Source organism: Mandrillus leucophaeus, unplaced genomic scaffold (assembly GCF_000951045.1).
Source record: "Mandrillus leucophaeus isolate KB7577 unplaced genomic scaffold, Mleu.le_1.0 Scaffold50, whole genome shotgun sequence".
NCBI lineage: Eukaryota > Metazoa > Chordata > Mammalia > Primates > Cercopithecidae > Mandrillus > Mandrillus leucophaeus.
Window position 1 is genome coordinate 8,933,836 of NW_012105365.1, and position 15,221 is coordinate 8,949,056.

At 34.7% G+C, this 15,221-nt stretch overlaps 1 protein-coding gene across 1 annotated transcript in view; it reads left to right on the forward strand.

Annotated features, from left to right (window-relative positions):
* LOC105550981 (protein piccolo) overlaps positions 1–15,221 on the forward strand; it is a gene marked incomplete at its 3' end in the record, with an annotated part of 283,932 nt that overhangs the window by 7,820 nt on the left and 260,891 nt on the right. Inside the window, exon 3 of the mRNA XM_011996071.1 lies at positions 20–396. Coding sequence (XP_011851461.1) covers positions 20–396 — 377 coding nt within the window. The remainder of the gene's footprint in view (positions 1–19; positions 397–15,221) is intronic.

A 15,221-nucleotide genomic window follows, 5' to 3' on the forward strand; every position in this document is an offset into this window, starting at 1 on the left:
CCTTCACAACTGCCTGGTCCAGCAAAGCCCCCACCTCAACAGCCTGGCTCAGCAAAGCCCCCACCCCAACAGCCTGGCTCAGCAAAGCCCCCACCCCAACAGCCTGGCTCAGCAAAACCCTCAGCTCAACAGCCTAGCCCAGCAAAGCCCTTGGCTCAGCAATCTACAAAACCAGTAAGCCAAACAGGATCAGGAAAACCTCTGCAGCCACCAACAATGTCTCCATCTGCAAAACAGCCTCTTTCACAAGGCCTCCCTAAAACCATCTGTCCTCTTTGCAATACCACTGAACTTCTGTTGCATGTTCCAGAAAAGGCCAATTTTAACACATGCACTGAGTGTCAAACCACTGTCTGTAGCCTCTGTGGTTTTAATCCCAATCCTCATTTAGTGGAGGTAAGTGCATTTATTCACTGAGTCCATACTCTTCAGCCATATCATCATCTTACACAAATGATGCTTAACTAAACACATACATGACATGATGGCATTGTCTTTCTCTGGATTCTCCCCTCCTTCCTTTGTTTTGTTCTCTGTCAGTTGTAATTTTTTTTTAATATTTCTCTAACTAGAAGCCTCAAACATTGCCATGATTTCTGAAAATTTGACATATAAGACAAATATAAATTGATTGAAAGATGATGAGCACCTACTCATTTCACTCTATATGTAAGACCAACACTGTTATTTAGCATACAGTGACATTGCTTTGACTTTTACATTGGTCTTCCTACCTATCAAAATTTTGGTACTCATAAATGTTATTTATATTTGTGTTAGAAAGAAAAGTAGATAATGTTTTCAAATTCTGAATACAATTTTAACTTAAAATTGAATATCCTTTGTAATGTGCACATCCCTTTTCCCTGCCACTAATTCTGATATATCAAATGAGGGCATGTTGAGAGTCTTTAATAACAGTATTAAATCATTTCACAAAAGGAAGAAGTTGTTAGAGCAGATTCAGAATGTATGGGTGACTTCTCAGATTACAGTTTATATCTCCTAGGCTTGAATCTGGGTAGCCTTATGTTTCCAAGGGTTAACTGGGTAATACTTTCTGACTCATCAAATTATAAAAGGGTTAATTGTGATATAGATGAGTACAAGTTTGTTTATTCAGATTGAGGATAGAAGAGTAGTTCTCAGCAAGTCAACTGACTGTATTAATATTAGTTCAGCATGAAAAGGCCTGGAATAATGTGGCATTTTAATAGGTAGAGATTCAGAATTCTTTTTAGGGGAAGGGACAAGAAGACACAAAGCATTTTTAAAAACTCAGAAATTCTCTGGCATTAAGGAATAAAACAGTGAAGATGGTATAAAGAAATGGGCAGTGAGGTTGGAGATAGGTTAGGGTCAGACTTTGGCTTTTCACATTTAGTAGGTAATGATGAGCATATAAATAGAGAAGAGGTTTAAGATCTAAGAGAATATGAGAGATTCATTTTTTAAAGAGATCTAATAGCCTCTGCTTAATGAGAAGACACAGAAATCATTTAGCCTGTCTGGAGGACAACTGTTAGTGGACTCTCTGTGCATTACATCTGCAAGCACCCCAGGAAGTAACTGATAGCAGGCAATGAAGGATTATGTGATTTAAATATCCCTGAGACGTGAAGCTTGTATACTTTTGTTATAAATGAAATATATCATGATAATAACAATAATGATGATCATTGCTAATTTATGTTAATGTGATACTTATGAAAAAATGATGCAAGTTTAAAATATATCAACTTTTGGGTTTTCTAAAGTAACTTACATTTTTAAACAAAAGTAGTATTGAGTAATTTAACTTTTCAAATAAATAATCATTTACTTATAAAACTACAATTAATAAGAATATGCTGCATTTGATTTTATGGAGAAAATCAGAATATAAGTATTTTATATATATACGTATATATACACAAATGTTTTTTATATATACATATATGTAGCTTTTTAAGTTTTGGTGAAATATGCTTCTCCCCATATTATACTCTCCTTATAGGAATGTGAAGTAATAATGACTTCAAATGATAGATGATCATTTTATAGTGTTTGGATTTGTCTTGGTTTTGTGGCAATTTACAAGGCAGAAATATGCAGCTAGAAATTTAAGCTGTATATGTTATTTCTACACCCAATATAAGAAAGACAGATATTATTTGAATACCTACTATGTGAAAGATATTCTGTTATATGTTTGGTGGGATAGAAAGATAACTAAAACATGAATATTGATCTTAACAGATTAAAAATTACTAGATAATACATGCACAAGAAAATAGAATATGTGACCAGATGATAAGAGCTGTGAGAGATATGAATAAATATTATGGACTTCAGAGTAGAAAGTGCTCATTTCCAGGGGATGAGATTAAGGAAAACTTCATGGGGAAAATGGCATTTGAGCTGGGCATATAAGGATGGGCACTATTTCAATAGATATAGGACATGAAACAGTGTAATAATTTGGGCCCAAAGTTGGAACTCCAAAAGTACAGAGTGTATTTTAGGGAGTCAAGAATAAATGTAGGTTAGCTAGGGTGATGGAAAAGAAATGGGCAGTGAGATTGGAAATAGGTTGAAGTCAGATTTTAGCCTTACACGTTTAGCAGGTAGTGATGAGCTTCCTACTGTTTGAAAGGTACCTCAATTAATATGATATACATTTGATAGTTGATTGTACTAATTTGTATCAAATGCCTCGTTACAAAGCATTATTGAATGCTATGGGAGAATCAAATATTTGTTAGATGTGCAGTCTTCTCTCAACCATACATAGGGGAAATACAACTTGTACATAAAAAGAACATCTATATATTTATTGCCATACAAAGTAACTTTGAATAGGGCTTTCTAGTTCACAGAGTCCTTTGTTTTATTAAAATTAAACTCATAATTTTATGGACATATATGTTTCTTCTCTATTATACCAATGAGGAAGCTGGCATTCAAATAGTTACTATAGTTAGTTTAGTTGTGAGGATCACCCAGATAGTATATTCCCAAACAGAAGTCAATCATTCTGATTCCAAATCAGTTTACTTATGGTAGGAAGAGAGATGAAATGTTATAGGGTCAAAGGAAGAAACCATCACCATCAGTGGGGATATTAGAGCTATCTTCATGAAAGGTGAAGTATGTGAGCTGGGAATATGAAAGATAAGAATTTGAACACACATAAATGAGCATGGAAGAAGCTGGGAATATAAGGGCAGGTAGAGGGACTCACTAGCTATGTAAAGGCAGGCATTTCCTTATTGACTGAATAAACTTGGACAAGCCATTTACACTTTCTGTTACAGTGGCACCATTTGACATATGAAAATAATAACATGTTCTCTGCTACACACACTGGAAGATTAACTGAAAATTTGCATGAGAAAGTATTTTAGATATGTGAAGTTCTTTTAAAGTTGCAATATATTGCAATAGATAATCTTAATATTTGAAACAAATTTGGCCTTTAAATTTATTATACATTCTTTTTTACATAGATAACAATATTATAAATTCTTAGATGCTGAGGCAACCATCTAAAGACTTTGGATCAATAGTATTGGTGATATCATTTCGTTTTAACGTTCATTGATTTTTTTTCCTTTAAGAAAAAAATGCAATCAAAAGTTCCAATTCTGAACTCTAGAAAGGCGTCTTTTCTAATACTGCCTACCAAATGGCCAGTTTCTCAAAATCCTAAATTATATGGCGGTCAGAATTGAGAAGTTAGAGCTCTAGAGAGAGACTCTAAACTTCTGTTATAGGAGATAAGGTAGGTGAAATTTTGGGGACAACCACCACTTATGTTGTGGTGTAAACACCGTAACTTTCATATGTATCCATGAAAAAGTAAATCTTCATCTTCCAAAGAGGATGTAACACTCTAGGTAAAGTTGCCCTCAAATATTCAGATTGAGTAAACCCTTTTTCTATGCAAGATAAAGACAGAAGCTGGACATCCTTTGGTACAATTACATGAATTTATTATTTTCCAACTTGATGTTTATATGCACGTAGCTCTTTGCTTGCGTGATGTATGGGTGAAATAGATACATTTACCATTCCTGGAAAAAGGAAGAATTTCGCCAACGTTTTTTGTTACCAGTCTATCAGAATTATGACTATGTTTGCTTGTGACCATCATGGCTCTCTAATGACTACCAGGTCTGGGAATGAAGGAAGGACTGGATAATTAGCTACACTCAACCACAAGCTTTAGGGAAGGGGACGTGTTTACTCCCTTAGTTCCGAACTTACCAATCATCACCCCCCGACCCGCCCCTGCCACACATGAGCACTTTAGGCAACCCAAACATCTATGTGAAGAGGATTGCCTTTAAATTAACTGCCCTCTCTGGAGGCTATCAAGATGTATGCTGTTCCAGACAAGCCTTAGGAATCCACTGGCTCCAAGCCTAGACCTTTGATGCCTAGACCTTGACCAGTGGAGTGTATAGCCGCATCTCTTCTTGTGGGCCCATTAATTGAATAAATCTCTCTAATATTTTCCCTCTCTTTGGGCTTGCATGTTGACACAGAACCTGAACATTTGCTTTCTAATTGGAGGCAGAAGTATGTTGTTTTTGTTGGTTTACTTTATCTCTTTTGATAAATAGCCTTACTCAAGATATATTTAGGAACAGAGATCTAAAGGCCTGTCTCTAATGTTTGGTAAATTTCCCAACTCTTATTAATTTTTGTAATAAGTGAAAATGACTTGTCACTTTTCAGAATGTTGAAAATAAACCAAATGTTAGGGATTAAAATGGATTTAAGCAAAGTTTTCTTGACATTTTTTTTTTTTTAGTCACTATGGCACATATATGAGTCAGTTTTTTTGCAGAAGCCAGATATTTTGTCTAACAAATCCATAGCCACCTTTAATGAGCTAAAACAAACAAACAAAAAACTCCTTGACTTGCATATATCAACTTTCATATGAACTTTCTCCACTTAATGAAAAACAAAACAAAACAAAAAATGACCGAAATTCTTTAGTTGGGTAAAATGGCTTAACTGGCCATGACCTTTCGGTGGATAATCCTGTTGCATCATATTTTTCTAGTAAGAGAAATGGAGATAAGTTGTTCGGAAGAGCTGGTAGAAAATAGTGGAGCTATGCCAAATGTCAGGAGGCTGGAATCTGTGGAGAGAAAAAGCCTGTAAGACATTCCTGATGGTGAAGTAACTGAAAGAACTTTTAGAAAAGAGGATGTTCTCTTTTTAGTTGCTTGCTGTTTTTAGCACAAAGACTTTTTTTTTTACCTGAAATTCTAAGCAAAAACTGCCACACAGTTCCTCTTAAAAAGGAGGACTGAGCACACACATGCTCATGTCCTCTATCTTCAAGTCCCACTTTTAAAAAGATTTAAAGTGTAGTCATTCCAAGAAATGTGAAGGAGCTCCAAAAACGTTAAGTTGGTATGTTGAAGAATTCCTTGAAGGTAGAAAGAAAATTGAAAGGACAAAGAGCTGAGAAAACCACTGTCCAATTGTCTACTCAGGAGACCTCAGAGAAACCCTAACTTGGAATAAAAAAATATAAAAAGCAGTAGTGGGATGTGGGTAGCAATCAAAGAATAAATTGCAGAACTGCAGTAGGAACAAAAGGACAATTGGTCTCTTAATCTTCACTGGGAAGACAAGATATAGGAGGAACCCCTTCAGGCTAAAGCCAGAGATTAATCCACAAATGAAAGGCTGACCTGCCTGAGGAAAGGCCCCCATGAGAAAAATAGAACCTTCAAAAGGAAGAATAGAAGTGGAGGTGATGCTCCTCTTCCACAAAGGGGTATTGCAAAAAAGAAAACAAATAGAACATTACTCATCTGTGAGTCAAATGCTCTAAATTATTACCATCAGAGTAAAACTGTCCTTACTCAGATACCGACCCCCTGCCGTCCTGTTTTCTCTCATTCTAAGTAGAGAACAAATGGGGAAGCAGAACTGTCTACAAACAGACAAAAAACTGTTGATTACCTATGAGTGGATTAAAAGCCTAACTAGACATTTTTGCAATAACACCGCATGAATGACATACATGAACTGATAGAAACAATAACAAAAATAACAACCCCATAGGAAAAAGTTCATTCTTCAAATAATGTAAGAAAATTGTTACTATTCCTGAGAGATATGTAAGAAGGTATTTCCTTTATAGTTAACATACACAAATTTCAATGGACTGGCTGAGGGTAAACAAAAGGAACTCAATTAATGGTCTGAAAAATAAGGACCTAGAATTTTCCCAGATTATATAGAGTTAAAAAACAAAAGAAAAAAAGTATTTAGTTACTTAGCATCTACCATACTTCAGGCATGTTCTTGACTCTGGGAATACAAGAGTGAACAAAGTTGGCAAAATCCTTCCCTTATGGAGCATGTATTCTAGTAAGAGTCACAAATAAATACAACATATGGTGAGACAGATGACAATGTGTTATGAAGAAAATTGAAGTAGGGGACGGTTGTAGTATGTTCCAAGAGAGGGATGGGGTTGGGTTGTAGGGTTCCCTCACTCCCTTCTATTGGGTGATTACGGTCTGAAATTGATGAGTTACTTGGCAATCTAGAATTTTTAATGGTGACTAAAATTCTAATCGGTGGCTGTAGTCCTAACTGAGGCTGTGGGTCAAGGGTGAGGGTACTAAGGAAGGAAAGGGTGTGAATGTACCCAAGAGTGTGGATAACTCTGAGATGTTTTCTTCACTCCTGCCTGTTGTAATGTGGATGTAGAGGAATGTGGATGTAGAGGAATGAGCATTTTAAGAAATCCACAGCATAAGGAGCTATTTCTATTCCTAAAAACAGGTAATAGTATAATGTTGTCTTATGAAAAAATTCACCTTGGATAACAAGGTAAAAATATATTAGATTTTTAATTTATATGTAAAAAATAAAATCAAAACCTACTATTTGATATTCTAATGGCAACCACAAGAAAAACTAAAAGCAAAAGTTAATATTGATTGATTCCAGAAAGTAAGATTTGGTAATAATGAGGGAGGATTTTACTTTTTATGTCATACATTTATGCACTATGTTTTTATTTTTAAAATTCATGTTATAACTAAAATTAACACTGGTATAATTTAAAAACTCTAAATCATCAAATGCTTAAACAAGTATATGACATAAAGGGCTAAAGGACTTGATTCTTCATTTTTACATCTTCAGCCTTGGTATTCTTCTTAGTGAAATGTCAAGAATTTTTCATTCCAAATAACAATGAGGATTTGAAATATTTTAAGCCTGTGATGCCAAGTTTGGTCAGTTTCTTTGTTCATTCTTTGCTTGTCACAGCCATGTATGCTTTAACTGGTCCTAATGTTTGCATGAAGCCAATAGAGAAAAATAAAGTACCTAGATTCTATGCATAAGGTTTTTGGAAAACAAAGTATATTGGTTTTTTTGCAGTTCTCTGATAATCTCTATGGTATTGTTCATACTATTTAAAGTGAGAATATCCTAATTATAACAAAATGAATTTACCTTTATTTAAAGTAGTTTTCTAATGAAATTAAATAAATATAATTCAATCATTTAAAAATATGTATTGTTTAATTATGTTTATGAACACTATATTTGTTTATCTCTCATCTTTGATGTGATCCAATTTGCATATTCCCTGGATTTATATTTTAATATACACCTAGGCATATACATTATATGTAATATTAATATTATATACATACATAAATTTAATCATTAGAACCAAAGCCTTTTTTTTTTTTTTTTTTTACTTTCAGCTTTTGAATGACTAGATGTTTCAGGTATCTTTCTGGAGAGCCAACTTTCATAATGTCTAGTAAGCCTGTTGTTATGTATTATTAGCTTGGTAGGAACAGATGTTCTGCTGTGAAGGCAGGTACCCACCATTAAGATCATTTATTGGGTCTAGGCACAGTGGCTCATGCCTGTAATCCCAGCACTTTGGGAGGCTGAGGTGGGTGGATCACCTGAGGTCAGGAGTTCGAGATCAGCCTAGCCAACATGGTGAAACCCTGTCTCTGCTAAAAATACAAAAATTTAGCTGGGCGTGGTGGTGGGTGCCTGTAATCCCAGCTACTCTAGAGTCAGAGTGAGGCAGGGGAATCACTTGAACCTGGGAGGCGGAGGTTGCAGTGAGCCTAGGTTACGCCACTGCACTTCACCCCGGGCGATAAGAGTGAAATTCTCTCTCTCTCAAAAAAAAAAATATATATATTTATTGAATCAGTAAGCTGAATATAGTAATGGGGTAACTTGCTCATTGTTTATATTCCTTGAGAAAGCACACATATCTAACAGTTCCCTATTTCACATCTTTAATTTATAACTAAATTCTCTTGATATCTTTAGTTTAGATACATGAGCTACATTTAGAAAAGATTCAAATATATTATTACATTGAAGATAAAGAGGTAAATAATCTATTAGAAGTCTATACTAGTTATCCTTAAAGTAATAATAGTATGAAGTGCATCAGTAAGGTGTCAGTCAATATGGGTTCTGGTCCTAGCTCTGCCTCTCACATATGTCCACTCTTAGTGACATGACTATGAATTCACTGAAAAGTACGTCTCGTTACCTTTGATGAGGAAGCAACATTTTCACTACAAACAATGTTTCTTGTCTTTATCTTATCTTACTTCAATAAGAAAGGAGTTTGGTCTCTTGTCACAGGGAAGAGAGATTGTAGTTAGAACACCGTGCATTTCAAACTGTGCACTAGGCACTTTATATGCATTTCATCATTTTATGCTCTTTTAATGAGGTGGTATCTACATTTTAAAGATGAGTAAAGAGATTAAGAAAATCAGAGTTCATATTATAGTATTTTGAAATCTGCCATGTTTCTTGATCAATTAATTATAAGATGGTGCTTTGGAAAACTGGAAAATATGAGATTTTAAACTTGGGCAACGTGGGTATGAATCCTACCTAGATCAGCTACTTATTTGTTGTGTGATTTGGTCAGGTGACTTTATTTTTTTAAAAGTGTTTAGTTTCATTATTTGTAATGCGAGAGTATTCATTCGCTAAAAATCACATTTGGCAATATAAGTGGAAGGGCTCTGAAATTAAAATTATAGGTAAACATTCATTGTTATTACTATTAGCACTATTACCACTACTGATAAAAATTTTTATAACATTCTAATAGGCAGATAGGGATAGCACCATCATTATTGACTCCATTGGTAGATAAGAAAACTGGGTTTAAGAATTTGAATGACTTTTGCACAGTCACAGAATTACTTGGTAATGGATCCCATACAAGAAGTGAGATTTGCTGACCCAAAATTTATTACCTTTTTATGGGAGATCACATTGTCCTTGATTGGATTATTTGATTCCATTATTTGATACCATTTTCTAAATTTCTGGGTTATGGCAAGTGTATGCATGTGTGTATATTTACATATCCTTAAAGTTAAAAAGAATTTAACGTTCTTGGCAGGGATATTTTCAGAATACTTAGTTTAAAAAAATCGAGGTTTAAGAGTACTTGTTTTTTGCCTTCATACATACTTCTGTCCAAACCAGAGTCTTACATTGATTCATACTTCTTTGCTCTCTAAGAAAGCTGTGAACTCCTACTCTGAGCAGGCCACTCTGTTCAAAATTGAGACTAGAGATGATGAAGGCCATAACTTTAACGGGCCACTGTCAGAAGTAGAATTCAGAGTCTAAAAAGAGAACCAAATGCTTAGCAATTTAAGATGGAATCTTGTTTGTAAAGGAGAATATGAAAAAGTACATATAGATGAGATCAGTTCTCACTTCAATATAAAGTAGTAAAGTACCTTTCCTATTCTTTCTTTCTCTCTAATAAAAAAAATCACTTGCAATACAATTTATAGAAATATGGCACTTCTCTTTGTTCAGCAAAGTAAGCATTACCAGTTGAATACTTAAAACAACTCTTACGAACAGATTTCTACTTATGCAACACAATTTAAAGAAATCAAGTAGCAGGCTTTACTATGTGAACACGTGATTAGGGTTCTGTAATTGTACTTTTGAGGAAAATTTTTAATGTGTAGATCTTTTAAAATTTATTTAAAGTTTTTAACTTATTGACAGGATAGTTAATCTATCCTGTAAATGGGTTAAAGAAATAGACAGAAGGAAATAAATTACAACGAAAAATGTAGGTAAGATTTGTAAAACATTTTTGAAAATAATTTAATACAGATTAATCATGTTAAAATCAGATTTTTCCTAAATATACTATTAAATGGTTATATATATATCTATGTAAAATTTTAATAATTGACAGTTGTAAGGAGTGTCTATTCACAGAGCTAAAATAAGCTAAAAGTTCCTTATGAACATTCTTTTTATAGAAGCCTTAATATATTTAAGGATTTCATATATTTTTATCTTTTTTTTGAGACGGAGTTTCACTCTTGTTGTTCAGGCTGGAGTGCAATGGCGTGATCTCAGTTCTCTGCAACCTCTGCCCCCCAGGTTTAAGCGATTCTCCTGTCTCAGCCTCCTGAGTCGCTGGGATTACAGGCATGTGCCACCACACCTGGCTAATTTTGTATTTTTAGTAGAGACAGGGTTTCACCATGTTGATTAGGCTGATCTTGAACTCCTGACCCCTGGTGATCTGCCCCTCCTTGGCCTCCCAAAGTGTGCAGATTACAGGCATGAGCCTCTGCACCCAGTGATTTAATATATTTTTAAAAATGTGTTTATTTCCTTCTCAAGTCAACATGCAAGTAATTGGCTTAATTCTAGTGAGCATCTGATTTAAAGATATGCTGCTTTCAGCATATAGAATGAGTTCATATTTAGACCTTTGATTCTCTTCCCCAATGTAATCTTTTGTTATTTCTAAATGAAATAATAAGAGGACAATGCAGTAAACTATTCAGATACGTACACAAACACTGTCTAATTGGAACCCTTGGATCACAGGCTGCAATATTTTGTGGTAGACCTAGGTGTGTGTTAATCAACTGAGGTGTAAAGGTTTGAATTCACCGCATGAGAGGCAGTTTAGAAGTGTTAATGCATAATGTATGTAAGTCCAGTTTACTGATTTGAGATCCTCCTCTCTTTGTGTAATTGTGATACAGTATGGATACACTTTCATATCCGTGTACTGTAATTATTTTATAAATTGTGCTTTGGTGAAAGTGTCAGGTTTTTTTTTTTTTTTGCAGGGGGGAGGGCAATCCTGACAAACATATTAAAATATGCTTTTATCACTTGATCCTATTTGTAATGATTTAGAAATGTTATTGCTAGCATTCAGTTAGCATTATTATGGTGAAAAGAGGGTGTATTTAGTTTATGTTTTACAAAGTTTGTTTATGGCTACTGAATTACATAGCAGAAATTGTAATCCATGCAATTTCAGAGAGGAGATATCCATTCAATTTCTAGATGTATTATTTTAAAGAAAATTGTTTTATTAAGTTGCTGAGTATGCTGTCACAGTTCTGAGAAATGCTATTGTCTAGTTTTTAACCAAAATAAGTTATGCATGAATATGAATAGCTAAAGATGTCTACTACAGTGAGTCATCTGAATCCAAACTGCTGTTGGGGACTAAGTGCCTCTGTGGGGGAGCTCAGGTGGCTTGAGCAGTCCTTGAGTAGCAGAAAACATAATCTATTATCAAGCCTTATCTCAATTTCATCTTCCTAATACTGATTTTTAAAACCTTTAGTCTGGTTGTATTATATATTTTTGGTATTCAAAGTAATTGAAGGTCTTCAATAAGTATTTTAAAATAATATGATGAGAAATAGGACAAAAGCCTTTTGCAGAGTTTGCCATTAAATAATATCTAAAAATTACTTGGTATCTAACATAGAGGTAAGAGTAAGCATACGTGTTTGCTCTTTTTTTTTCTTTTTCTTTTTTTTTTTTTTTTTTTTTGAGATGGAGTCTAGCTATTTCTCCCAGGCTGGACTGCAGTGGCATGATCTCAACTCACTGCAACCTCTGTCTCCTGGGTTCAAGCAATTCTGCTGCCTCAGCCTCCCCAGTAGCTGGGATTATAGACACATGCCAGCATGCTGGGCTAATTTTTGTATTTTTAGTAGAGACAGGGTTTCGCCATGTTGGCCAGGCTGGTTTTGGACTCCTGACCTCAGGTGATCCGCCCGCCTTGGCCTCCCAAAGTGCTGGGATTACAGATGTGAGCCACCATGCCCTACCATGTTTACATCTTTTAAAAGTTTATATGAGGAGACAAGAGAAAACAATTGGAAAATACTGTAAACCACTACATATTTGAATTTAAATGCTGTGGTTCAGGGTATAATGGTACTGTGATAGTTGAAAAACAGCAGATGTTCATTGATGATGGAATAATACATGACAAAAGAGGAAATTCAATGTGGATTGTAAAAGATGGATAGCATTTACGTAAACGTGAGAGGAGCCCAAAGTTGACTGGGAATCATGACTCAGGTAAGAGAGGATGGGAATACTGCTTTGATGGAGTAAATAGTCCATTTAGATGTTATGGTTTGCAGAAAAGTTTAGTTGTGATGAGTTTAAAAGTAAGAGCCCAACAGGTTCCATTGTACAAAGACAGGAAAAGAGCACGATTGAAGAAAATGTATTTAACAGCTGATGTGAACAGTATGAAAAGGAGCAAATATAAATTCCTAACATTATGTTTGTTCTTTTGATGTTTCATTATTCCAAGTACTATGGCTATGTAATTGAGCAGAGATCATATTATGAATATTATGTAGATGTGTTTAAATTTTCCAGTTAGAGTTACATAGAAGAGAGGATGTTAGTCATTATGCTTTCTGGAATTGTGTATGTGTGTGGGAGGGAAAGGGCTTCCATTCTGTTTTGAATCTTAATAAATTAATAATAATTCTGAGCAGGAATATGCTTTAGTTCTGAAACCCCCAAATCTATCAATTCACTTCATTGCTTAGATGTATCAAGTTGATTATTTTGAGTCATTACTGAAGATACACTCTTAAAAATCAGAATATAATTTTTTGGTAATCAATAACTTTGATACTTTATTTTGAAAGTGGCACCATTAATTGATACTCTTTATGTGAAGTTCACAATTAAACCTTCAAGTAGTACTTCTTGAAAAATGTAAATAGGGTGCTTATGATTATGTATCAAAGGCTTTAGCCAATGAACTTGTATTACTATATTTGACATCTCTCATACATAACAAAACCTTAACAAAATATAACTGCAGGAATTGAATTAAGCAGACAGGTGTGTTGGAATTATATGCAGATCCACATTAGAATACACGGTGGCCTCAGAATAAGCAGAAATCCTGTCTGATCATCTTCTTACCCCCATTTATATAGCATATTAAATCAGAAGACTAAAGGAACAAATACTTTTATGCCTTTCTTTTGTTTCTTTCCATAGAGATAATTGAGTTTAAATAGCTCATTAAACAGTTGTATCTTCACACCTTGAATTTCATTTGCGCACCTTCTGTAAGTAAGGCTATAGGTAGGGAAAGCAAAGATGACTATTTTTCCTTATTTGTCATACAAAATCTAGAATTTAGGAAAAGTTCAGGCTTGACAAATCTATCTAAGACAGTTGGATTCTTTCCTTTTAATGTTTGCACATTGAAGTAAGAGTCATTTCAGGACACATTGATATGGTTGTAGGCTCTCCTGGTAGAGTTTATTCCATTTCTTCCACTATTTGTCAAATGGATGTGGATGGTAGTATAATGTTGGAGAGGCAGTGCCACTTTTGACAGGGCACTTGGGAAGTTGTTTAGGAAATCTTTGTGGAAGCCATCTTCTGTGAATCAGGCATAGCTGCAGAGATTGTCTGTCTGACTTCTCCATCTTCTGTGAATCAGGCATGGGGAGGAAGTGATAAGGACTAAAATCATCTAAGGTTTTCATTTATGGCTCTAGAAGATGAAAACCCAATCATGCAGAACGAAGGGACCAAGTGTATTATAGGTACTATGTGTAACTGGCAGAAAGTATCTGTGGCAGGTATGTCTCTACTCAGTATTAGAGATAAAGGTTTAATTTTGGAAGTGAAACAAAACAGTGATTATCTCCAGGCAGGAAAAATATTTATGGCTAGCAGATGTTGTAATTATGAGAGACTCTTCAATCTGAATCAAAATGAGAATAGGTTTTCAGTGGCCTAAGGTACAAAGTAGGGTTCTATGGAGAATGGCGTGCATCTTGAGAATGCTGTACAGGTTGGCTGAACAGTGGGAGATTCACAGTAAACACAGAGCACAGTTAAACATTTTAAATTAATTTGTTTAATTCAAACCAGTTCAAAAAATGTTTATGAACATAACTGATGCTTAAAGTGTCATTTATACACTAGAGATTAATAGAAAGACTACTATGAGTAAGTCTTTACAGTTTGTTGTTTTGAGTCTTTGGGGAGATACAGCCTTGGAAATTACAGAATTACATAAATACTAGCATAAGAACACCAACAGAATTATATACGTTAAATTTCTTTTAAAAATTTTTACTTTTCATTGAGGCATTGAGGTTAGAAGGGGTGTGATAGTATTAAACAGGTTTAATGTGAAGTGTTTGAGGAATAATAATGGCCAAATGAGAGACAGTGGCTTTGGAAATGTGAGAGAACCTTTCACAAGCAATCCAGACCCACTTCGGAATAAATGGGAATGTGGTAAAAATATTGTGAGATTTTGAACTTGGATAACTGAGAAAGCAGTGGGAGTGTTACTATCCATTGTTCACCCTAAGTGCACTGTGAAAGACCTGACTGACATCAATGATGGTTTGTGATGTTAATGCTGGGGCTGGTTATGGACTTTTTCATTTGGTCAATGTATAGGAAAGATTCTTTGCTTTTTTTCTTTTTGTCAGTTGAATCAGGGGCTTGCAAATGCGCTGTTTTCAGTATAAGATTGTTAAGTGCTGAAATACAAATCGTTTCTACCTTCAATAGATTTGGCCAGTATAATTAAATAAAAAGAAGGTGCTTTCTAAAAAATCCTAAGAGGATAAAAGCTTTTTATGTTGTGCTAGCCATAGATAATGATTTCAACCTGTATTATAGCAATGAGGGGCAAAAACTGATGGATCAAATATCTTTTCTGTGTTGTTTATCAAAGTTAAAATAAATGTGGTCATTTAAAGGACAAAAGATGAGGGGGTGGAGTCTGTTCAAGCCAAGGGTATATTAGGAGAGAAGCAGAATTCTCTCCCTGTGAAGGGATAGTGACTCCTATTTTCCACTTTCTTTTACTAACTCTCCTAACTCTGCTTAGG